Raw genomic sequence first — 20,342 nt, forward strand, 5'->3', positions numbered from 1 at the left:
TCTTTATTTTTTTCATTCAATTAATTTGAATGAAATAGCAAACCTAGTTCTAGCACAAGTTCTCCACAAATGCAAGGTAATTCTAAAAATTAAGTTAACATGCAGTAGATTTTTTAATGTCTCTTATTTTTTAATATGTAGCGTTAGGCAAAAGTATTAATTAGTATTAGTAGTGAGAACATTTTTCAAGAATAACTTTTTTCAAACTTTTTTTAGGTTCTCGAGTTATTGGAAAAAAACATTTTTTTCAAATGGCACGCTACAGGCACGATTTTTTTGGTAAAAGATTATGTTCTAAAAATAACTTCTACTTTAATAAAATTAATTTTAAACCAGTGTTTTTTTTTTAAATAAATTATTAAAATTGCTGCTCGAAGTCATTACGAAGATTTTTCGAATTTGGCCGAAGTGGTTGTATCCATGGATGTTTTTAATTCACTAATTTGATTCGTCAAATTTTTCGCAAATACAAACACCATGGATACAACCATTTCAGCTAAGTTCGAAAAACCTTCGTAATGAACTCGAAACGCAACTTTAATAATTTATTTTAAAAAAACCATTGGTTTAAAATTAATTTTATTAAAGCAGAAGTTATTTTTAGAGCATAATCTTAAATCAAAAAAATCGCCGTAGTAAGGTGCCATTTAGAAAAAAATATTTTTTTCAATAACTTGAAAAGAATAAGGAATTTAGAAAAAAAGTGACGTAGGTACATAGTTTATGCACAAAACGCTTAGTTCCATACTTTTGTCCAACGCTGTATATCTTTTAAAAAATCACCCGCGATTTATTTAAGAAGTTTTTCATTCTTCAAAAATCGTTGCCATTTTTACTTTTTACTGACTTTTTCCAAAGACATTTTTCTGTATTGTGTACATCAGGCTTTTTCAATACCATTATTCTTCGAAAATTTTTTCTTTAATATTTATTGAAATTACTAGGAACTTCTTAAAACTAGCTAAAACTACGATCATTTTAATAGCAGATTTATTAAAAAGACTTAATTGAGCAATGAATCTGACGAAATCAAATCTTTTGAACAAAATTGATAATTTTCACCCTTCAGACCAAGAAATCGTCTGATTTCAAAAAAGCTGGTGCTTCAATCGTCATTTCTTGCCAGTTTAGGGCAAGAAATTATCCGAAATGATGGTTTTCCATTAAACTGGTGCTTCATTCGTCGTTTTCTTCGAAAGAATAGAGCAATTTTCGGTTTTGACATTTTCAAGTCAGGAATAATCTTAGTCAAATAATTTGCGTTCGGTCCAAATCGACTTTAACTTTTTTGCAGCGAGTTTTGTTGTCCGAAATCAAATGATTTTAGCTAAACCATTGCCTAAATCTTCGTTTTCGGTGCCGGAATTTAACCAATTTTTAACCCTGCAGAGTAAAACACTCACTCATGCACAACAAACTTTCAACGTCAATGAAGAGGCGCCTATTTATATAATGATAAAAACTCGGTTCGAAGCATTGTTACACCGCAAGAGGAAACCGAAATGAATGGTGTAACGTCACCTGAATTTTTTCTCAATTATTTCCGCTGCAACGGTCGTGTTATTTTGGCGACTATACTTTCTTCATCAACCGCCATGCATGGTAATGGCAGTTTCCCGCATTTCACTGGAACCATCGGATTTCTAGAGACATCCGCGCCAACAATAGTCGAGCGACCTGGTTTAATTCGTGTAAAAGCTCTATTATTTCTTGGAGGTACAGCGTTAGCCATGGTTCAAGTTTTATGCCAGTGCTAAGAAGACACTCTTGCCGAACGCACCTACACCAGTGAGAGTCTGGGAAACGGTCTGATTCCCGTCAACAATAACTAATTGATAACCGACTCGATTGTTAATCGTGCGATGTATCTCCAAATGTGGATGCTGTTCCTCTGGGCGCTCAGTTTCACGGATATGGTGGTGTCTATTCTGGCCGAAGATACGACAACCCTTGTTGATTCACATGGTGAGTGAATTTTTCGCACAATTTCGGCACGTAATTAGCTTAGTCTTTATTCTTTGTGACGAGCTTATCAATAAATGAATCAGCTCGGCGTCCTTATCTGATTGACTTAAACAAAGAAGTAACACTTTTAGTTAACAGGACAAGATATTAGGCGCTTTCTGCATTTTATTTGCATTTTGCAATTTTTCAGTCAAGCTTTGACAGTCATTATTTAAAGAAAGTTAAATAATGTCAAGTTGCGTGTTAGGTCTTCGAAGATTCGAGAACTGCAGTCTGATCAAGCTATTATGTAGGTAGATAAAAAGTAAAATAAGAATTATGTTGATTCTCATGCCGAGAATAATAATATTCAAATAGTGTCATTGCTTTGTTGGTTGCAACAGAAATTAATTACGTTATCATTCAAATTAAATATTAGCAAATAATTTAAAATTGGCTGGTAATATTGGAAAACATACTGAAAATGAAACAATTTATAAATTAAGCTTTAATTGGATTAAATAGTTTTGTTGATATTTTAATGAAATAATAAATCGTATTTAATTTAGACAAAAATGAGTAGTAGTGAGAGTACCAAAAAGGTTTTCAATTACATTACATTACATATTCCTAGCTAGTGTGGAGTCAACTGTTGAAAATTATTTAGTATTCGCTTAATTTATTATGTACGTTTCGACTAGACATTTTTAATAGTATATTATCATATCAACCACTTCATTGCTGGAATCAAGCAATAGTGAGTAAGTTGTAATACCTATCATAACAACTAATTTTGTGATATTTCTGAAACTTTCAGTTTTTAATAGCTGTTTATTATAGAAAAGAAAAGTTTTTTCTACCCGTATTTGAGATAAATATAATTTATTCGTCAACCAAGTGGATTATTAAAGGGTGATTAAGAAATTAAGTACATGCATAATTAGTTATAATTTATCATATACTTTTATCTCGTGCTATTTCTATTGCTTCTCTAATTCATGTTGAAAAACATTGTGAAAAGTAACAAAAGTGTCAGTACTTGTAATTATGGCTTGGATATAATAAATAATAATAGAAAAATTTTAATTTAAAAACTGGCGATAAATAATAAATAATAAATAAGAAAGGTGAACTCAAAATTGATGCCTGAAAATGGTCACATGGTAACTGGTCGAAACGTGTAGCAAAATAAAAATAAAACTTGGGAGGAAGAACCAAAAAACGTGTGTGTTATTTTTCATTTACGTTTAATACGATGGTAGTACTACATTTCAAATATCTGGCAGGAATTTTTTAATATTTCACGTTGAAAAATATACTTAAACCATAAAAAATATTACTGTATGTACTTCAAGTAGAAAAATGGTCGGTTAGTTTAGCGTCTTTTTATTTAAAGTTATTGCGGTTTTAAGTATTTCTAGCAGAATTTTATTGCTAGATTCTGCTTAAGAATACAAAACAACATACAGTCTAACCAAAAATTTAATCAAGAATTCTATAAAAATTTCATTAACAAACCTATACACCTAAGTCTTTCTTAAAAATTTATTGTTATTTATATACAGAAAGTAGTTAGAAGTATACCTAACAAAATGATGCATACCTGAAGTTGTAATATTAACTTTTATACTTTGTTCTAGAAAAAAATATGAAATTTTTAAAGCAGTCGAAAAAAATATAGTTAATTTTTTTTAATCAACTGTCAGTGTCAAAATTCTGTTAAAGACCAGACTATATCAGTTCATGTCCAAACACTTTTGAAACTAGCTATATTCTGTATTTGACCTTTTGAACACCAGATTTGACATTTTTGAAAATTGGACGTTAATTAATCGTTAATTCGTTAGTCTAAAGGTGGTCTAAAATAAATAAATGTGTTGTACGTGTTTTAAAATGGAGACAACTTGAAAAATTAGAAATTGAATTTGCCAGGTAAAAAATTATACCAACCTTAATTAAAAAAAAATACTGTTTATGATAATGCCAGCCTGACGGCTCTTAGACAGTTAATTATCAAAAAAATCGATTATATGAATCGATAATTTGTCTATAAGCACTTTGTAAAAGTTAAAAGTAATACTATTTTTTATTTTTCTGCTTTTACCTAATATTCGTACAGAAAAAAATATATTAATAGAAATTAGAAAAACTTAGTTAGAATTAGTATTTTTTAGAAATAATGTTATTGAAAAACACTTAAAAAATTTCCGACTCCAGTCCGACTGGTGTTTCTTATGACAGTATATACGAGTAGCTTACATTCATTTTAAAATAAAAATTTTATTCGCTTTTAAAAAAAGTAGGTTCAAAAGTGTGTTTCTAAGGTAAAATGGGTCCCATAGAAGGTTTCTGTTTAAAAAGAATCTGAGTAAAAGCCTGGATTGTAACTGGATTCGTTTAGCAATTTTAAAAGATTTTAAAAAGATGAGTAAGAATTTTTATAAAAAAACTAAGTAGGTACAACCTTGAAACCTCATTATGGTTTCAAAATCTCCCTCAGAAGGAGAAGGAAAAAACTTCGATCATAGATCAGCTAAGGTCACATATAGAAGTATGTTTATTTATTTCTCTCCATATTTTGTTAAATTCCAATAAATATTTGTTGTAAAACATTTGAAACACATAAAGAAATGTTTCTTCAAACACACGGCAAAATATTATCGCAAAATGCCGTTAACAATTATTGTTTACTATTTAATATATTCTACGTTTTGCATTGGAATAATTATAAAGTCTTTGCTACCAATGTTATCCTATAAAATTTGTACGAATTCTCATGATATTTTGACATCTATTTAAATACTTAACAAATAATACGAAGATTTTAAATAAATGTCTGAATTTTGCGTATCTGGCAAAAGTCGTACGAAATCTGAATATTTAATAAGCAGAGTGATTTAATAACATCTGTTGTGCAAGCGATGACTGTTTGTACAACTTTTAGTTGCGAATAAGGGAGTTTAAGCAACATTATCATATATAAAAAAATCAAAAAATAGAAGCCCCACTTAAGGGTTGCTTTACCAAACATTTTAATATTTTTTTTAGATTTTAGTTTATAATTCGGTGCCATACCCAACTATTTTAAAATGATGGCGAATCAGTTTTTTTTTGTAAACCTGTGTCTTTAAAAAAACATAATGTGTTCATATCACTATTATAATTATCACATATTCTTAATTATTCTGGAAAGCTTTGTGGCACATTGAATCAATTTCAATTAATTCAATGCACTCTCTCCCATCTATTCGATTACATCCTTTCAATAGCAGATATAAATTACAGAGAACGAACTGCTCATCTCAAACCTATACATACTAAACGAAGTCTGATTAATGCTATTCCTTTTCCAACTTCAAATATGCACAATTTTATTACATTTTTTATCATTCCGATTGCGTTCTAATACCCACTAAAATTCTCTATCAAAAGGTATCTTTTTGGAAAAATAAATTTATTTAAATTTAAAACATATTAAATTTGAAACAAGAATTTTTTTCGGTCCATTTCCGTTCATTAATTAATTTGCAAACCGTTGAAACTCCTAGGGGCTAAAATACAGCCTCGAAACAGTTTTGTACCGAGATTATATTCAATATTAAAAAAAAAAAAAAACAAAAATTAATTAATAACTGATACTTTTTTGAATTATGGATATACCAAGTTGAGTTCGGTCTTATATTTTTTATTAAGCAAATGGTTAAATAATTATAACAATTATGGATTTTGCTCTGTCTTTCACATAACAATCACGCACACAACTTATTAAATCAACAAAAATTTACAAAAGAGTATAATAATAACTTAATAAGTGGTGCTCTAAAGATCACACAGATACGGTTTTGTAAAAAAATCCGTGCTAAGTGTTATAACTAGCCTAGATTTCATGTATGTCTATTAATTTTTCGGAAGTTATTTATTTATACTTACTATTATTAAATGACTAAACTAGGCTACACCAAAATCCAGTTTGTGGTCTTTTCCACATGACTTACCTATTGATTAATTGAACGAATAACAATGGTTTGATAGTTTATTGCATTTTTTACCATATTGGGAATTTCTAATTAACATCGAACCTACTTTTACTGAGACCTTTCTTATACTTTTTATAATATTTAGGTTGGATGCAATTATAAAATGTACACACATGTGTTTTTTTTCAGATAACAGTTCCTTTGAGTGAGCAGGTAGGTAGGTAAACAACAATGTCATATAAACTTGTAAACACAACAACAAAACGTTCAACGTATTTTTTTAATGTGGATGGCATTCAGAAGTTTGGTAATAAATGTATAACAAAGCAATAAACAGATCAAATGTTTTTTTATTCAGTCCTGTCGCAAATAACAGAACAGTTTATTAACAAAACATTTACCAAACTTTAATAATATACTGAAATATTTGGACTTGATCCCATTGTAACAGAAAAAAAATATATTTCACCCTTAAACGTCAAACTTCTCGCACGTTTTATGTAATTTTTACATAATAATAAACTTATAATTTATGAGCACCATGATGCTGCCAATTTAGTTGGCGAAACACGTGTAGACTTTAATAAAGTTTGGTGTTTTGAGATATTGTTATTTACCAAGTTTTTGCTTTACAATATTTGTTCTTTTTTATTTTACGTTTTGAAGCGCATACAAAGTTCTAGAAAAAGCAAGATGTAATAATGATGTATTCTTTCTCTGACTTTCTTCCATGTTTGCATAATTGTGCCTGCCTAAGACATTATATTGTAAAACAATGTTCATTATATTATTATTTTTTGTGGGTTTAAGTTTAGTTAAACTTGGATAATGGTTAGGCAAGTGCGAAAATATTCGAGGTATTTTGGTGGGTTTACGTAAATAATTCAAAATAATTGTGTCTAATTTCTCATCATATTCAAATTTAAACAATAGAATTTCAAGCAACTTAACACAGTTTCTTTCTGACAGTTTACCCAGAAATTGTTGTTCTAAATAGGTATGTTTATGTAATTAGTAACGAGCAATTTAATTATTATATTAGATATCTAAAAGCTATTATTCATGGCACACGACACATTTATGCTTGAAAGTACCCACCTGTAAGATATGTCATTGTAATACATAATTGCATCCGTAAACGCAAATAAAACAACTAAACTACACGCTCGCATACGTAAATACCTGTAGGTAGGTATACATCGAATTGTATTGTCTGGTAATCGAACAATTGTTCCTAGACTGAATTTATTTATGGTTTCAAAATCTCCCTCAGAAGGAGAAGGAAAAAACTTCGATCATAGATCAGCTAAGGTCACATATAGAAGTATGTTTATTTATTTCTCTCCATATTTTGTTAAATTCCAATAAATATTTGTTGTAAAACATTTGAAACACATAAAGAAATGTTTCTTCAAACACACGGCAAAATATTATCGCAAACTACACGCTCGCATACGTAAATACCTGTAGGTAGGTATACATCGAATTGTATTGTCTGGTAATCGAACAATTGTTCCTAGACTGAATTTATTTTCCAATAACTACATATGATGACTCCAGAGAAAATCAAATACTCAATCTTTCTTTACAGACGGATGGGGAATCCGTGCAATTACTTAGAAAGATATAAGAGAAGTTATTACGTTTTCACATTAAAAAATATAGGAGTTTTCAATGTGAAGTTGCAATCATTTTCTTTTCAAGACGATAATACGATAATACATCAAAACTTACAAAAGAACGAATTAGACATAGTATCTCTTTTACTGAAATAAAGAGTGACACCGAAAAACTTAAAGTAAACTTTGAACCAAAACAACTTGAAAATCCGAACAACTCAAAAATACCTAAATTAAATAGAGCACAAACTGTAACTTTAAAAAGAAATAAACCTAAAAAAAATAAAACCTAGCAAAATAAACAATTCGAAATTTGGAAAAACCTGAACTCAAGTTCAAATTTTTACATTTGATATTTTTCGATTTATGGTCAAAATTAGGTTTTTTTTTGGTTTTGGTAAGATGCTAAAAATATTGCTGTTAGAGATATTAGTTACTTGCTATGATTTTCTGGTTTGGAAGTGAATAGTTTTTTTGCAGTTTTTCAATTTTATTATATTCACATTTCAGTGAATCAAACCGAAACATTATTACAACTTAAAACTAAAAATTTTATCAGTTTTATGTTCATTTACTTATCTAAATAAACTTGGTTAAAAAAAAATCAAACAGTCAAACCCGAAGATTCTATTTGAAAACTCGAGGAAAGCGCATCCACCATTTATAAAAACCTAAATTTTGACAAACTTTTATTTGTCAGATCAAACAAATGTTGTAAGATGGTATAAGTTTTATTAAAATTTCTATGCACCCAAAAAATTTTCCTAAGAAGATTTTGAACAGTTAAATCTTTAAATTTAAAATTATCAAATAAACAAATTATCTTAATACGACTCTAAGAAAACAATGTGTTCGTCTAATTAAGGATATTTTTGATCTATATCTTTGCATTTATTAGTTTAGGTGTTATTCTCAAAAGTTGGAACTTCTCGTTAGTTATGCATCTGAGAGTGATTCACTTTTAAGTCAAGTAAGTAAATTCTCCTCACCAACTGAACCAGTGCCTTATTATTATTCAAATAGCAAATTTTAAATTGCAGCTTTGAAATAGTATTGTATATTTAACTTTATACAAGGCTGTTTAACTACATAAAAAATTCAAATGAAATTGACGATTCAAACACGTAAATCACCAAGCGGAAGAGTCCATTTAACTCCTAAATTCGTCGTTTTTATCATTATGACCAAAAATCGCTACTTTATATTGCCTGTTCAGTAAGTACTAAAAGATAACTTTCGTTCGTAAATTACTCAAAAACTCGTAACCTACCAATACAAAATTAAACTCTCATTTAATCAAGACTTCAATTTTTTTATTAATTCAATTTCAGAATTCTCCGTGTAAAAACAGGAGGAATTTTCCCGTGTACAAATACCGTGTAAAAATTAAAACTCTCGGAATTCGAAAAATATTTTATACCAAATCTGGTTATTTGCGTTCCGCTGTGATATGATGTAAATTTAAATAATATTAGTACAATATGTGGGACCTATTTAAACTTCTATCACTGTATTATACAGATTTCTTCTTATGTAAAAAGAAGCATTTATTTTTTTTTGACAAAAGGTAAAACTTCAAATACCTTGTTTGTCTAAATAAAGAAAGTAAGCAACGTTTACAACTTTACAACGTTTTACAACTTTTCAATGACTATGAAGTTTTTTAACAATAATACCGAGATATCTAGTACATAAGTTGAAAGTTTTTTTTTTCAGTGTTAAATATGTTAAAAATTATTTAAAAAATACAATGGGAGAAGACAGACTAACAGCATCATCAAGAAATGATGAATTTTCTAAAACGAATTCATACAAATAATAATAATAATAATAATAATAATAATCTTTATTTGTGTTAAAATTAAAAACAATGGCATATAATCTACAATAGCCCGATGACATAAAATCTACTGATTAAACAATGTATTTCTTGAAAAAAAAAGACAATTTATTCACAGTGAAAGTTTATAAGATAAAATAATCAAAACAAACGAAAAAAAATTCTTAAAAGAATAAAATGACTTTTTTATAAAAAAGTGAATTAAAAATTTAATATTAAAAGGTACAGTACAGAAACATTTTAAACAATAATAATTAACAGCTTTTCGAGAGCACTTTAATCTTAATAATAATAATAATAATAAAAACGTTTATAGTCATAAAATCTTATTACAGACATCGACATAGTCAAGAAAATAAAAGAACATTGAAAAATAAAATGCATGTAATTACTAAATACCTAGAACAAGTTTAATTAAGACAAATTTGTTAGTTAAAAAATTCGTCGTACGAATAAACACAGTTACTTGAAAAAAATATTTTGGCCGCTTTTTTAAATTGGAATAAATTCGGTGACCTTTTAATCCTCCGGTAATTTATTAAGTACTTTTGTAGTTTTAAGAAATTCGGAAATCATGATGAAGTAAGTTTTAATGAGCAGTGTCATAAGTGCTTGTGGTCTAGAATTGAAAATTTTGAAAAGTTATCTTTTACAAACAAAAAATGTACAAAGACTGTAATTTGATAGCATTTGAAGTTTCATCGATGTTCTGTTACGAAAAAAATTTAATAAAAATAGACCGGATTTTGGAACTTTAAAATCTGTAAAAAAGGATTCCAAAAAAGCACAGTAAAAACATTAAAAATCATTTAAAAAATAATTCAACACAAAATGAAATAAGTTTTTTATTAAAGAAACAAAAACAACAAACAAATTAACATTTTCTTATCTAATCAATTACCCAGTGTAGTATTTTTCTTTTTTCTTTAACATTATTTTCCTTGAAACTTTAAGTTTTGTTATCATTATCAACTATGGTAAACTCTAGATTATCCAATTCCCGTTTATTTGAAACTTTAAATGTCCTGATCTTGAATCAGATTTCGTGCAATTGTTAAGAAATGAGGAAGATAAAAAAATCCTAATAATTTCAATAACACGTTGAATGTACAAAAGTATCTCACAGTTTTTTGTTACTGACGGAAGGCAGGCATTTGAAGAATCTCCCCAGCACATTGCACAACAAGATAACGCGACATCAAGTAAAAATTTGTTATAAAAATATTATTATATATTCTATATAAAAATATAGAAACACCCAAAACATGGTTTTAGTTTACTGCTTAATTAAGCAATCTTCATTGTTGTGATTTTTAAGTTTAACGTTTTCTTTCTACTCGTAATTTATTGTTACTTTGCTTTTAAAAAGTTTTTACCAAAAGCTTCGGATTATCCAGAATTTCGATTCACTTTATTGTGAATAATCGAAAGTCTATTGTAGCAACGTTTTCTTTGTACACAATAAAGTTTTACAACAGATAATGGTGTTTAAAATAAGCAACCTTCACTTTAAGATATTTTGACAAGGGTGACAAAAAAATATTTACGATACCGATCGGTTCGTCTGAAAACCTATAGCCTGTCAGCAATAAATCACACAATAAGCTGGAAGGGTTCTTGCGGTTTGGGGTAATCATAATAAAAATTTAATGGTGTACAAAGAAAACGTTACTACAATACTGTGATAAACATATCTATTGTTTGGTAAAAAACACATATTACAAAAATGATATTGGGTCTAAAAGCTCCAGAATTTTTACCGCAAGGTAAAATGTGTGGAAGTTTTATGCAAAACATGAATGACTCGAAAAATGCCTCAACAGAAATATGAAAAGGCAGAAAATCCCAAAGCCGGACCCTACTTATTAGTAATTTCAAGTGTTTGGATTATTACGATTAATCTCTTTTACTAATATCCTCACTCGTTAACAACCCTTTACTTCCTGAATATGGACGTAAAGTTTTATTAAGAACATTATCAGCGGAGGTATGTAAAGATTCCTTTACTCCCTTGATGCGTAAATAATTACGACAGTAGTTAGCTATGTTCATATTGCGAACAACAGGCCATTAGATGATCATCTACTGATAAGCTTATCCATAATTAGAGAAATTAGTTATCCGACTAAACTCCGTGTCAGCTAATGTAAAATCAATAAGTTAAAACACGTTCCGTTGTTTCCTCTTCTCTGTAATTTTTTGAATGTACATTAAATTTGTGTTATCGATTTGGTTCCATTAGTTCTTTACATGTCTCTCCTCCCCAGAGCCTCCAACTCGTCAGAACGACAAATTCTCCACGGCTGAATACCCCTACGTTCGTGGAAACGGAAACAACCTCAATTACGACGACGAACGCAGCATCCCCTACAACCACCGATGCTCCGAACGTCTCGAAACCGCCTTGGACCAAATCCGTCGCCGGCAAATTGCCAAACAAAAGACCCTCCACCTCAACGGATACTCGCTCCACCAGCAGCTCCGTTCTGCCCCTTACGACATGTACGTAACCGACATGAGAGTGCGTCTCCCGACTTCCAGCAGTTGGGTAAGAGTGGACCGCTGTCGGTTCAATCCCCGGAACGCCTCCTTGGAGACCCGCTTGCTGTTCAACGATCTGACAATCAGCGGCAAAGTGAACCTCTTCAACGGCGACATGCTCCAAAGAGCGCCCGTTGAGCCCAATCCGGAGGACTCTTGCAGCATGATTCTGCGATTGAGACGGGCGGGCATTGGGTAAGTGTTGATTTGGGTTGGAGGAAACGCCGCTCTCTTCAACAATAGCCGGGTTTGAGACTGTGTTTCAGAGGTTAATTGGAAGGAATTGACTTGCATTTATGTAATTATCAGCCAGATCAAATTTCCGAAACTTTCTGTTGTGAGGCAACTGTCGCAACTCGACTTTCATCACCGGATTTTTTGGGAGCTAATTATTACAAACATCCGCGTGATTAATTTACATACAATTAGCAGTTTTCATTAATCATAATGATGTATCTCTAGAGTGGCGTTCTCTCGAAATTGTAAAATTTCGAAGCTCCTCTGACTCTTAATTAATCTACTATACACACATAATTAAACAGTTTAGTTAGAAAAGTTAAGAAACCCTGAAAATATCTTAATTTTATTTTGTAATTTTTTGCAGTTTCAAGGTTTCAGATATCTCAGTGTTATGAAAAACTTATTCCAAAACCCATGGAGATCAGTGTAAAATCGGTATTTTAACTTTGAAAGGGCTAGAAGTAATATTTAATACCACCAGAAAAAGTAGCTAAATTTTAAGAAACAGTTGATAGATTTTTAACGGTACAGAGATCCTTTAGACTCTCGAAATGAAACGAAATATGGAATACTATTTCTAGAAAATAAAAGACGGAATCAAAAGTAAATTCAAAATTGTTTTTTTACAGTGTGATCTCATGTATCGGAATTATGTTCTTTAAAAATAATTTGATAAATAATTTATAGATTTACATCTTCGGATTTTATTTTTCTCAGCGCCTGAAAAGAAATATCTATTGGAGACGCTGTTTTTTAATGAAAAAATGAAACTACAAGATTGAAGGCTAAATTACCCGTCGCAAAATTATTTTCTACAGTGTGACTCCGTACATCGTTTTAGATAAGCAAAGAGACCATGTCATTTTTTTTTATATTATTTTATTTACAAATATCCAAGATTTATTTTTTCGTTTTTAATGATCTGGAGGTTTCAGAGTTACGAATTTCACTCGAAAACTTATCGAGATCTTGAAATGGCAAAGTTATTGTTATTATAATTGGGAAAGACTACAAATTAAACATCGAAATTTTAAGAAAAAAATGGTAGATTTTCAAACACTTGGAATAAAGTAAAATATGAAATCCTGTTTTTTTTAAGAAAAGTAGGTTCAAGGTCAAGTTCAAAACTCTCCACAACACAAAAAAATCCCTGTGTGACTCCGTGAATTGATTTCGATCATTTTGACGAAGTTATTTTTAAAATTTCATTTTTTCTTTAGATTAATTATATTATTTCTAATTATACTCGTATTCGTTTTTTATTATTCGTTAAAAATAAATTCCTTATAGGTTGTGCCGACTTTTAATAAAAAAAAATGATTGCTCGTGAAACCTCTCATTATACCTAACTTGGTGAGTTTGAATTAGGCCAATTAAATTTTTTTTTAAATAGGTCCGAAAATACCAACATTTGATTTTTCTAAATAATTAAGGACCTTCAGCCCCTAAGTCTGAAAATACCAGCTGCAGTGTAACTCTACTTTGGTGTATTTCCATAGGAAATAATAAATGGAATAAAAATACATTTTTATTCTTAAAAAATCGTAAATAAACAATTAATACTTTTCGTCTTAAGTTGTTTAATAATCATTATTTTTCATCAATGTACAACTGAATAAAGAATAACTCGTCCTCTTTCTATCTCTTATAAAATGGTACGTACTAAGATTTTAGATAAATTAAATCCTCTTTTTTCAATCTAACAAATTAAATGTTAAAAAAATAACAAAAGATGACTCATCATTATATAAAGCACTTACTATTTATTACCTACTTTTTAATTAAATTTACGACAATTTCATTTCTGCAATATGATCAGCAATGTTAAGGAAATAATATTTACTCTGAAATCTGAAATATTTATTGCCAAACTTAATTATCAAGATCTTCTAATCAGCTGTTAAAAATTTCGTATCGTCTCGTTCTTAGACGAATTATCCATAAAAAAATTCTGCCAAAAAAACAAAGCTTACAGAAGGGCCTTCAACTGTACAAATATTGTAAATCGACAATTATTTCTTAAATTTCAAAGCTTTCTCAAAATATCTTGACATTGGCTTTGGCAAAAAATCTTTGACTTTTGACTGTAAAAAAGTAAATCACTTCTTAGGTCCGTAACCAATTTTTTGTTGTCTTAAAATATTTTGGCAAAGTCTCGTTTTGGGTGAATCATCTGAAAATTGTCCTTTCTTTTGAGGAAAACAAGCCTTATCAAAGCTTCGACTGTGAAAAAAATGAAGAGTCTAAAAATTTAGACAAAAATTTGTCTCGTTTTTCGGGAAATCATCCGTAAAATTTTGCTGATTTTTTTAAACAATAAAGATTAACAAAAAGGCATTCGCTTGCAATATTACTATTATAATGTAAAATTATAAAGAAAATCTTCTAAAAAAAATTATGTTTTCTAGTCTTGCTAATGGTTGGTGATGGGTCTTACACATCTTAAAAAAAATCAAGAGTGCGATAAAGATATAAAAAGGTTCAAAAAAACAATAAGAAAGATAACAAAATAAGCAAAAGAGAAACGTAAAGGAAATGATAAATCAAAGTTTTACATATTTTAATGTGTATTTAGAACTACTTAATTAATCAATTCATCTATGAAACCTACAAGATTCTGAAGATATTTGGTGTGCCTTTTCTACAAATTATTAATTTTTGAAAATCTTGTTTATGAATGTCACAAAAAGTAACAGTTTTATCGAATTAGACACTTGCCCTTGAATCTTTTATTTATTTATCCTTCTTGAACAAAGAAGAGTTCTGATCCTAAAAAAGAAGAGTTTAAAATCTTACCTATTATTTTAACAACAAAACCTAAAAGAAGCATTTTTTTTTCTTAAAATTAGGGAAACAACCACTCTTCCCTTTACGCAAAATAGTGAATAAAAACTCGATAATGGGCGATAGATAACAAATAAATTGAAAAAAGTTTCCTAAAAGCAAAGATTAACTTTGTATAATTAGTAATTACGTGAGTGTACTGAAAACAATTTTTTTAACGTCTCGAGATGAAAATTCAACATTTAAGATAACTGATAAAATAAAAAAACACACAATATATTAATGAACAATAAAACAAAAAAATATCATTTTAAAACAATCTTAAAAAACAATATTATTTTTAATAACAACAAAACGTAAAAGAAGCATCTTTTTAAATTAGGGAAACAACCACACTTCCCTTTACGCAAAATGGTGAATAAAAACTCAATAATGTGCGATAGATAACGAATAAATTAAAAAAAGTTTCCTAAAAGCAAAGATTAACTTTGTATATTTACGTGAGTGTACTGAAAACATTTTTTAACGTCTGGAGATAAAAATTGAACGTTTGAATTAACTGATAAAATAAAAAAACACACAAGATAATAATGAACAATACAAAAAATATCTTGTTAAAACAATGATAAAAAACAAACAATAATACATTTGCAAAGTTTTTATTCTTGGACTTTTTTATAAATAGGAGTTTTGTGTCCTAAATATGCTTTCGTAAACCCTTGTTCCAGATTTCACACTGAGCCCATAAGACGCGAGAGGGGCCAGTTCAACGTCAAGACTGATTCACATTTCCTTGAGCCTGGATTTATAAGTGTTTACGCCTACGGCTGTGAACCAAGGCTTAGGGAACATCGAAGAGGATTCAGAGACGACGAGGACAGTGAGGAACTGTCCAGGGAAATGGAGGATATTTTTCTCAAAGGAATTAGATCTCTACTAACTACGTACATGCAAAAAGAACTACAACCGGCCATCAAAGAAACCCTCATGAGAAACATGGGATACACAATATCATACGGTTAACCACAATGCAAATAATATTTATTGTAAATTTGTATAAATGTTAGATAGTCCCACTGATGTTTTGTTGTAAGTTTTTAATTAATACATTAAATTATCTTTGAAAATATATTACTATTTTTATTAGTCTTCACATTTTTGGTACAGATTCATTTAAGTACTACAATAAATATTAAACAAACAAAACAATAATATCACACTAGTGATGAGTGAACACATAACAACGATCACAGGATTCATTGATGTATGATTAAAAAAAAATTATCAGCCGACTACACAACACATTTTTTTCTTAAAACATAAAGCCATTTTAAAGAATAAGAATAAAATAACGATTATGTACTTATTTTTTGTGAGCAATTCAGAAACAATAAACTTGAATAAGAAATAACAAAAAAACATAATTGTTCAGAAATACTCGTAAGTATAACAAGAAAAAGCAATAAAGATTAATAAAAACTTAACTTTTAAACGACCTAGATTTTATGTAGATACAAATTGATCACCAATTTAAGTTGGGAATTCTGAATTGGCTTTTGTATTATCAATTTATTTCAAAATTCTGGTAAAAGAGACAGAAAGATACATTAATTAGAAAATTCGTGAAAGCAAACCGAAAAAGCACTAAAAATTGTTACTTTTACTTTCTTCGAGTTCAATAACTGGAGAGTAGGTATAAACTCCAGGTGTACCAACTAAAATTAAGTGTTGCCAATTTATGCAGTCTTTCTTGATCACTCTGTAGTTACGTACGCGGCAATTAACAAAAACTTTAACAAATTTTTAATAAATCTTTAAATAGGTATTTTTAAATAAAAATAAAAATTTATAAGTTCTATAATACACCACACTAATGCAAATAAATATTATTTCTTCCTCTTTGCCAAAGCTTTACAAATTAATTCATAACTACTAAAGTGTAAAGCTGTTGTTACAACAGCCTTAATGAGACTAGGACTAAGGCCTTTAAAAAGGCCAGAAGGACCTTCAACTTTGTAGATTCTAATGAGACAATCATTAAGTCCCTGACACTTGAAAAATTGTCCAAATTCGGCCCTCCCTTGTTCAAAACCCTGAATTTGTAATCTTTTTTTAGCCAAATCAAACGGATAGACTACAGTTTTTGCACATAAACCTGCCAAACTTCCCGACACTAAGCTACTAGTTAACGTTGTATTTTGTGAATTGATTAAATGTTTATAAATATTATCAAATAATTTGTAACACATGAACTGTGCCCCTGCATGAGGAGCAACTTGTAAAAACGTGGGCCAAATACCTCTATACAAAACAAAAAATCCTTCATTTTTTAATATTGAAGTAAAAGCTTGTAAAATACCAGAATAGACTTTTCGGTTTTCACTTTGTGCAACTAATCTGGTCCTAACTACATCAAAGGGAAATGATGCAACAGTGGCGTAACAACCTACAAACATTTACCTTACTTTTTATTGTTTGGTAAAGGGATAGATTTACCTGCAAGGGCGCCACAAGTGAAATTAACCATAGGAGAAAAAGTTGGTGATAAATTAATTCTAGAGACTTGCTTGGTTAACACTTCGAAGCTCCAAAACTGGGCAACTCCGTAACTTATTGAGAGTAATTGTGCAGGGACATGACCCTTCCACAGTGCCTTCACCCCTTCCTCTTTGACAATTAAATTAGCGGCGTGAAACACTGACTGGTATTTTGAAACGTTACTTTTCAAAATCGGTTCAACTTGCAGTTGAAACCTTATTTTAAGCACGTCTAAAGGCTGACATAACATTCGTGTAATAAAGCCTGAACCTCCACCAGCAATCACAAAATCGAGCTGCGACAGTTTGTGAGAGGAATCACTCAACCCCACCATTGCATCAACCCCCAGGAAATACAAGTGACAAGTCTACGCAAATAATTAAATAATTAAGTGATAAATAGTGCATTGTTGGTCTCACCTATCATTTAAATACCAACGAGAGCGAGTTTTTCATTTTTTGTTCCGTGATATAACCTCACCTCGTGACAGACGTCAGTTTGACATTTGCGTAACCTCAACTTAACACTTGTGTTTTTAAAGAGTAAAGAGAGAAAACGGGAATTTATATTAACGCAGGCACTTGTAAAAAATTAATAAAAAAATTATCTAATTGTTGAAATCAAGTGGCAAATTTGAAATAGTATTTATTGTTGTCAAGTTGGTGGGTCCTAATTGTGATTCTTGTCGTCAAGTTGGTGATGAATTTGAAAACTTTAACTATGAACTGTGCTATGAATTTAAAGTATTTAATTTTTTATTATTGTATTCCATTGTTAAGCATAAAATCTATTTTATCCACTAGAAAAATAAGTTAAAATTTTTGTTGAATTTTTTCACCGTTGGAATAAAAAAATCAATAAAAAAGGGCCACTTTATTCTATAGAGAAAGATAAAAAATAACTAAATCAAATAATGTACGTTAACATAGTAACCAGTCGTAGAATAAAGGTGTACTACCTTTACTCATATCTATGGAATAAGCAACAACATTATTAACACTTATTAGCTAGAGTTCCTATATTGGAACTATCCACGTAATCTATGAAATGAAGTGTTGGTTGCTTCAAAAAATTTTTCAGGCTCATTATTACTCGTGGACCAGCCTGTATACTTATAATAATAATTATAGTCCTATGTATACTTATAAAAAACCGGGTCAATATGACGATTTACGATTAGGTCTAGGTGCAGGCAACCAATATTACAAAAACTTTAATAACCAAAAATGTTTGTAAAAATTACTTGTTCTATTTGTTGTTACTGTTGTTATAGCTACTGAATAAATTTCTGTTTTCAATCACCTGTGTTTGATTAAAATCGAACTTCCCTACTCCCACTGTATAAAAGCTAGTCGAAAAGGCACTCTTACGTAATGTAAACCTGGATAACAACGGAAAACCGTTCTTTTTCAGCTTTTAGGATAAAGTTGGTGGCGCCCAGTTTTTAATAATAAATAGTAGTAAATAAAAGTAAATCAATTCTTACAATGCCTTATTTACTAATTTCGCCGACTTTCACTTTTCCTACCCCCAACACCGCAACTAATAAGCAGAGGGGAGAAAAAAAGATGGGGCCGTTGTCTCAATTCATGTCTATTGACGTCGAAAATTGTCACCCCGCACCTGCTTTGTAACAATGACTTTTCTAAACTTTTCTCAAACGTGTTGCAAGACAGCATGTTTTCGAAAAGTTCCGTAAAATGATTTTCATGTTTTTCTTACTCTACCACAAAATTCTAAAATTGCTTATTAATGGCTAAAGAAATTCAAACTGCATACTTAAATGTAAGAAAAATTCTTATTCAAAGTGCAGATACATATGTGCAATGTACCAACAAAAGTTTCCATTCTTTATTTTTTATATTTTTTTAAATTGGCAAATATTTAAAAAAAATAAGTGAATTATTTGCTCAAAAGTTCAAAACTATTTTCTCTCAAAATTACCTGTTAAATTAAAAAATTAAATAAATTTCTTGTGCTTTTCAAAAAATGAAAGCTAATGTAATTTATACTTTCAATGAGAGATCTTAATAATTAATAACTATTCTACAATTTTATCAATCCTATTTATAAAAATAATTCGGTAAAATGCTACGTTAGCATTTTTATAGTTTTGAAACAGCTAATAAGGAACAATGTTCCTATTTTGAACAAATGCAATAAACTAATTACCTTCTGGGTTACCCCCAGCTGTGCAGTCATAAATCTTCTTCTAGCTAGCTAGGCATTCTAAAAGAGGTGTATTAAAAGTTGCCCATTTGCAATTTAATTTTTGCTTTAAATATAAGAATTGAAAACAGTTGACAGAAATCCAAAATATCTCAGGCCTGTATTTTGAAATTAGCCATAAATGTCTAAATTTACATGTAAAACATTACATTTATTAAGCAAAAAATACAGCGTGTCACAAAATTGGGAAATTCCCACTTCAGAGCGTTGTAGAGAATCACTTCACTAGTTCAAATGTAAAAATAAAATAAAGAATCCTGGCTTGCCTACAAAAATACATTGGTTTCAAGGTGCATTTCAAGTGCAATTTAAATCACGTTTTCTTCAAATATCGGCAAAAAATTTCAGTGTTCATTGCTATTGATGGTGAAGATGATTGTGAAAAATAATTATATAAAACGATTTCTCGAAAAATTAGTTTTATTTTGGAGTGAAGAAATTTAAATTTTCGTAATTTTTCTTATATGTAAATCATAACGAAATTACCAAAATTTAGGATGTTTTCCTCCAAAGTATGACTTAAAAAAACTGTTTTACATTATTATTCTCCACAATCATCTACACCATAAGTCGCAATAAACACTGAAACTTTTAGCTTGAATTTGACGAAAACGCAATTAGTAGAGTGAT

General features: G+C 29.6%; 2 protein-coding genes across 2 annotated transcripts; one reads left to right on the forward strand and one right to left on the reverse strand.

The window, feature by feature from the left end:
- Positions 1-1,273: 1,273 nt before the first annotated feature.
- On the forward strand, positions 1,274-16,074 carry LOC103314498 (uncharacterized protein). Its single transcript, XM_008200749.3, has 3 exons — positions 1,274-1,965; positions 11,648-12,116; positions 15,674-16,074. The coding sequence occupies exons 1-3, from the start codon at positions 1,863-1,865 to the stop codon at positions 15,966-15,968; spliced, it is 867 nt and encodes a 288-aa protein (XP_008198971.1). The 5' UTR covers positions 1,274-1,862; the 3' UTR covers positions 15,969-16,074.
- Positions 14,707-18,061, reverse strand: Tpc1 (Thiamine pyrophosphate carrier protein 1). Its single transcript, XM_965843.4, has 4 exons — positions 17,903-18,061; positions 17,442-17,850; positions 14,979-17,391; positions 14,707-14,930 (listed from the first exon to the last, which is right to left on the reverse strand). Exons 2-3 carry the CDS (start codon positions 17,815-17,817, stop codon positions 16,832-16,834), a joined length of 936 nt encoding a protein of 311 aa, XP_970936.2. The 5' UTR covers positions 17,818-17,850; positions 17,903-18,061; the 3' UTR covers positions 14,707-14,930; positions 14,979-16,831.
- Positions 18,062-20,342: the final 2,281 nt, after the last annotated feature.

Source organism: Tribolium castaneum, chromosome 1 (genome assembly GCF_031307605.1).
Source record: "Tribolium castaneum strain GA2 chromosome 1, icTriCast1.1, whole genome shotgun sequence".
NCBI classification, from domain to species: Eukaryota; Metazoa; Arthropoda; class Insecta; order Coleoptera; family Tenebrionidae; genus Tribolium; species Tribolium castaneum.

Excerpts from the sequence above, each read along its gene's own strand:
- LOC103314498 (XM_008200749.3), top strand. The coding sequence starts at position 1,863 with ATGTATCTCCAAATGTGGATGCTGTTCCTCTGGGCGCTCAGTTTCACG. Across the intron at positions 1,966-11,647 it reads AACCCTTGTTGATTCACATG|AGCCTCCAACTCGTCAGAAC; the intron begins GTGAGTGAATTT and ends TCTCCTCCCCAG. Across the intron at positions 12,117-15,673 it reads TTGAGACGGGCGGGCATTGG|ATTTCACACTGAGCCCATAA; the intron begins GTAAGTGTTGAT and ends CCCTTGTTCCAG.
- Tpc1 (XM_965843.4), bottom strand. The coding sequence starts at position 17,817 with ATGGTGGGGTTGAGTGATTCCTCTCACAAACTGTCGCAGCTCGATTTT. Across the intron at positions 17,392-17,441 it reads CACTTGTGGCGCCCTTGCAG|GTTGTTACGCCACTGTTGCA; the intron begins GTAAATCTATCC and ends AAATGTTTGTAG.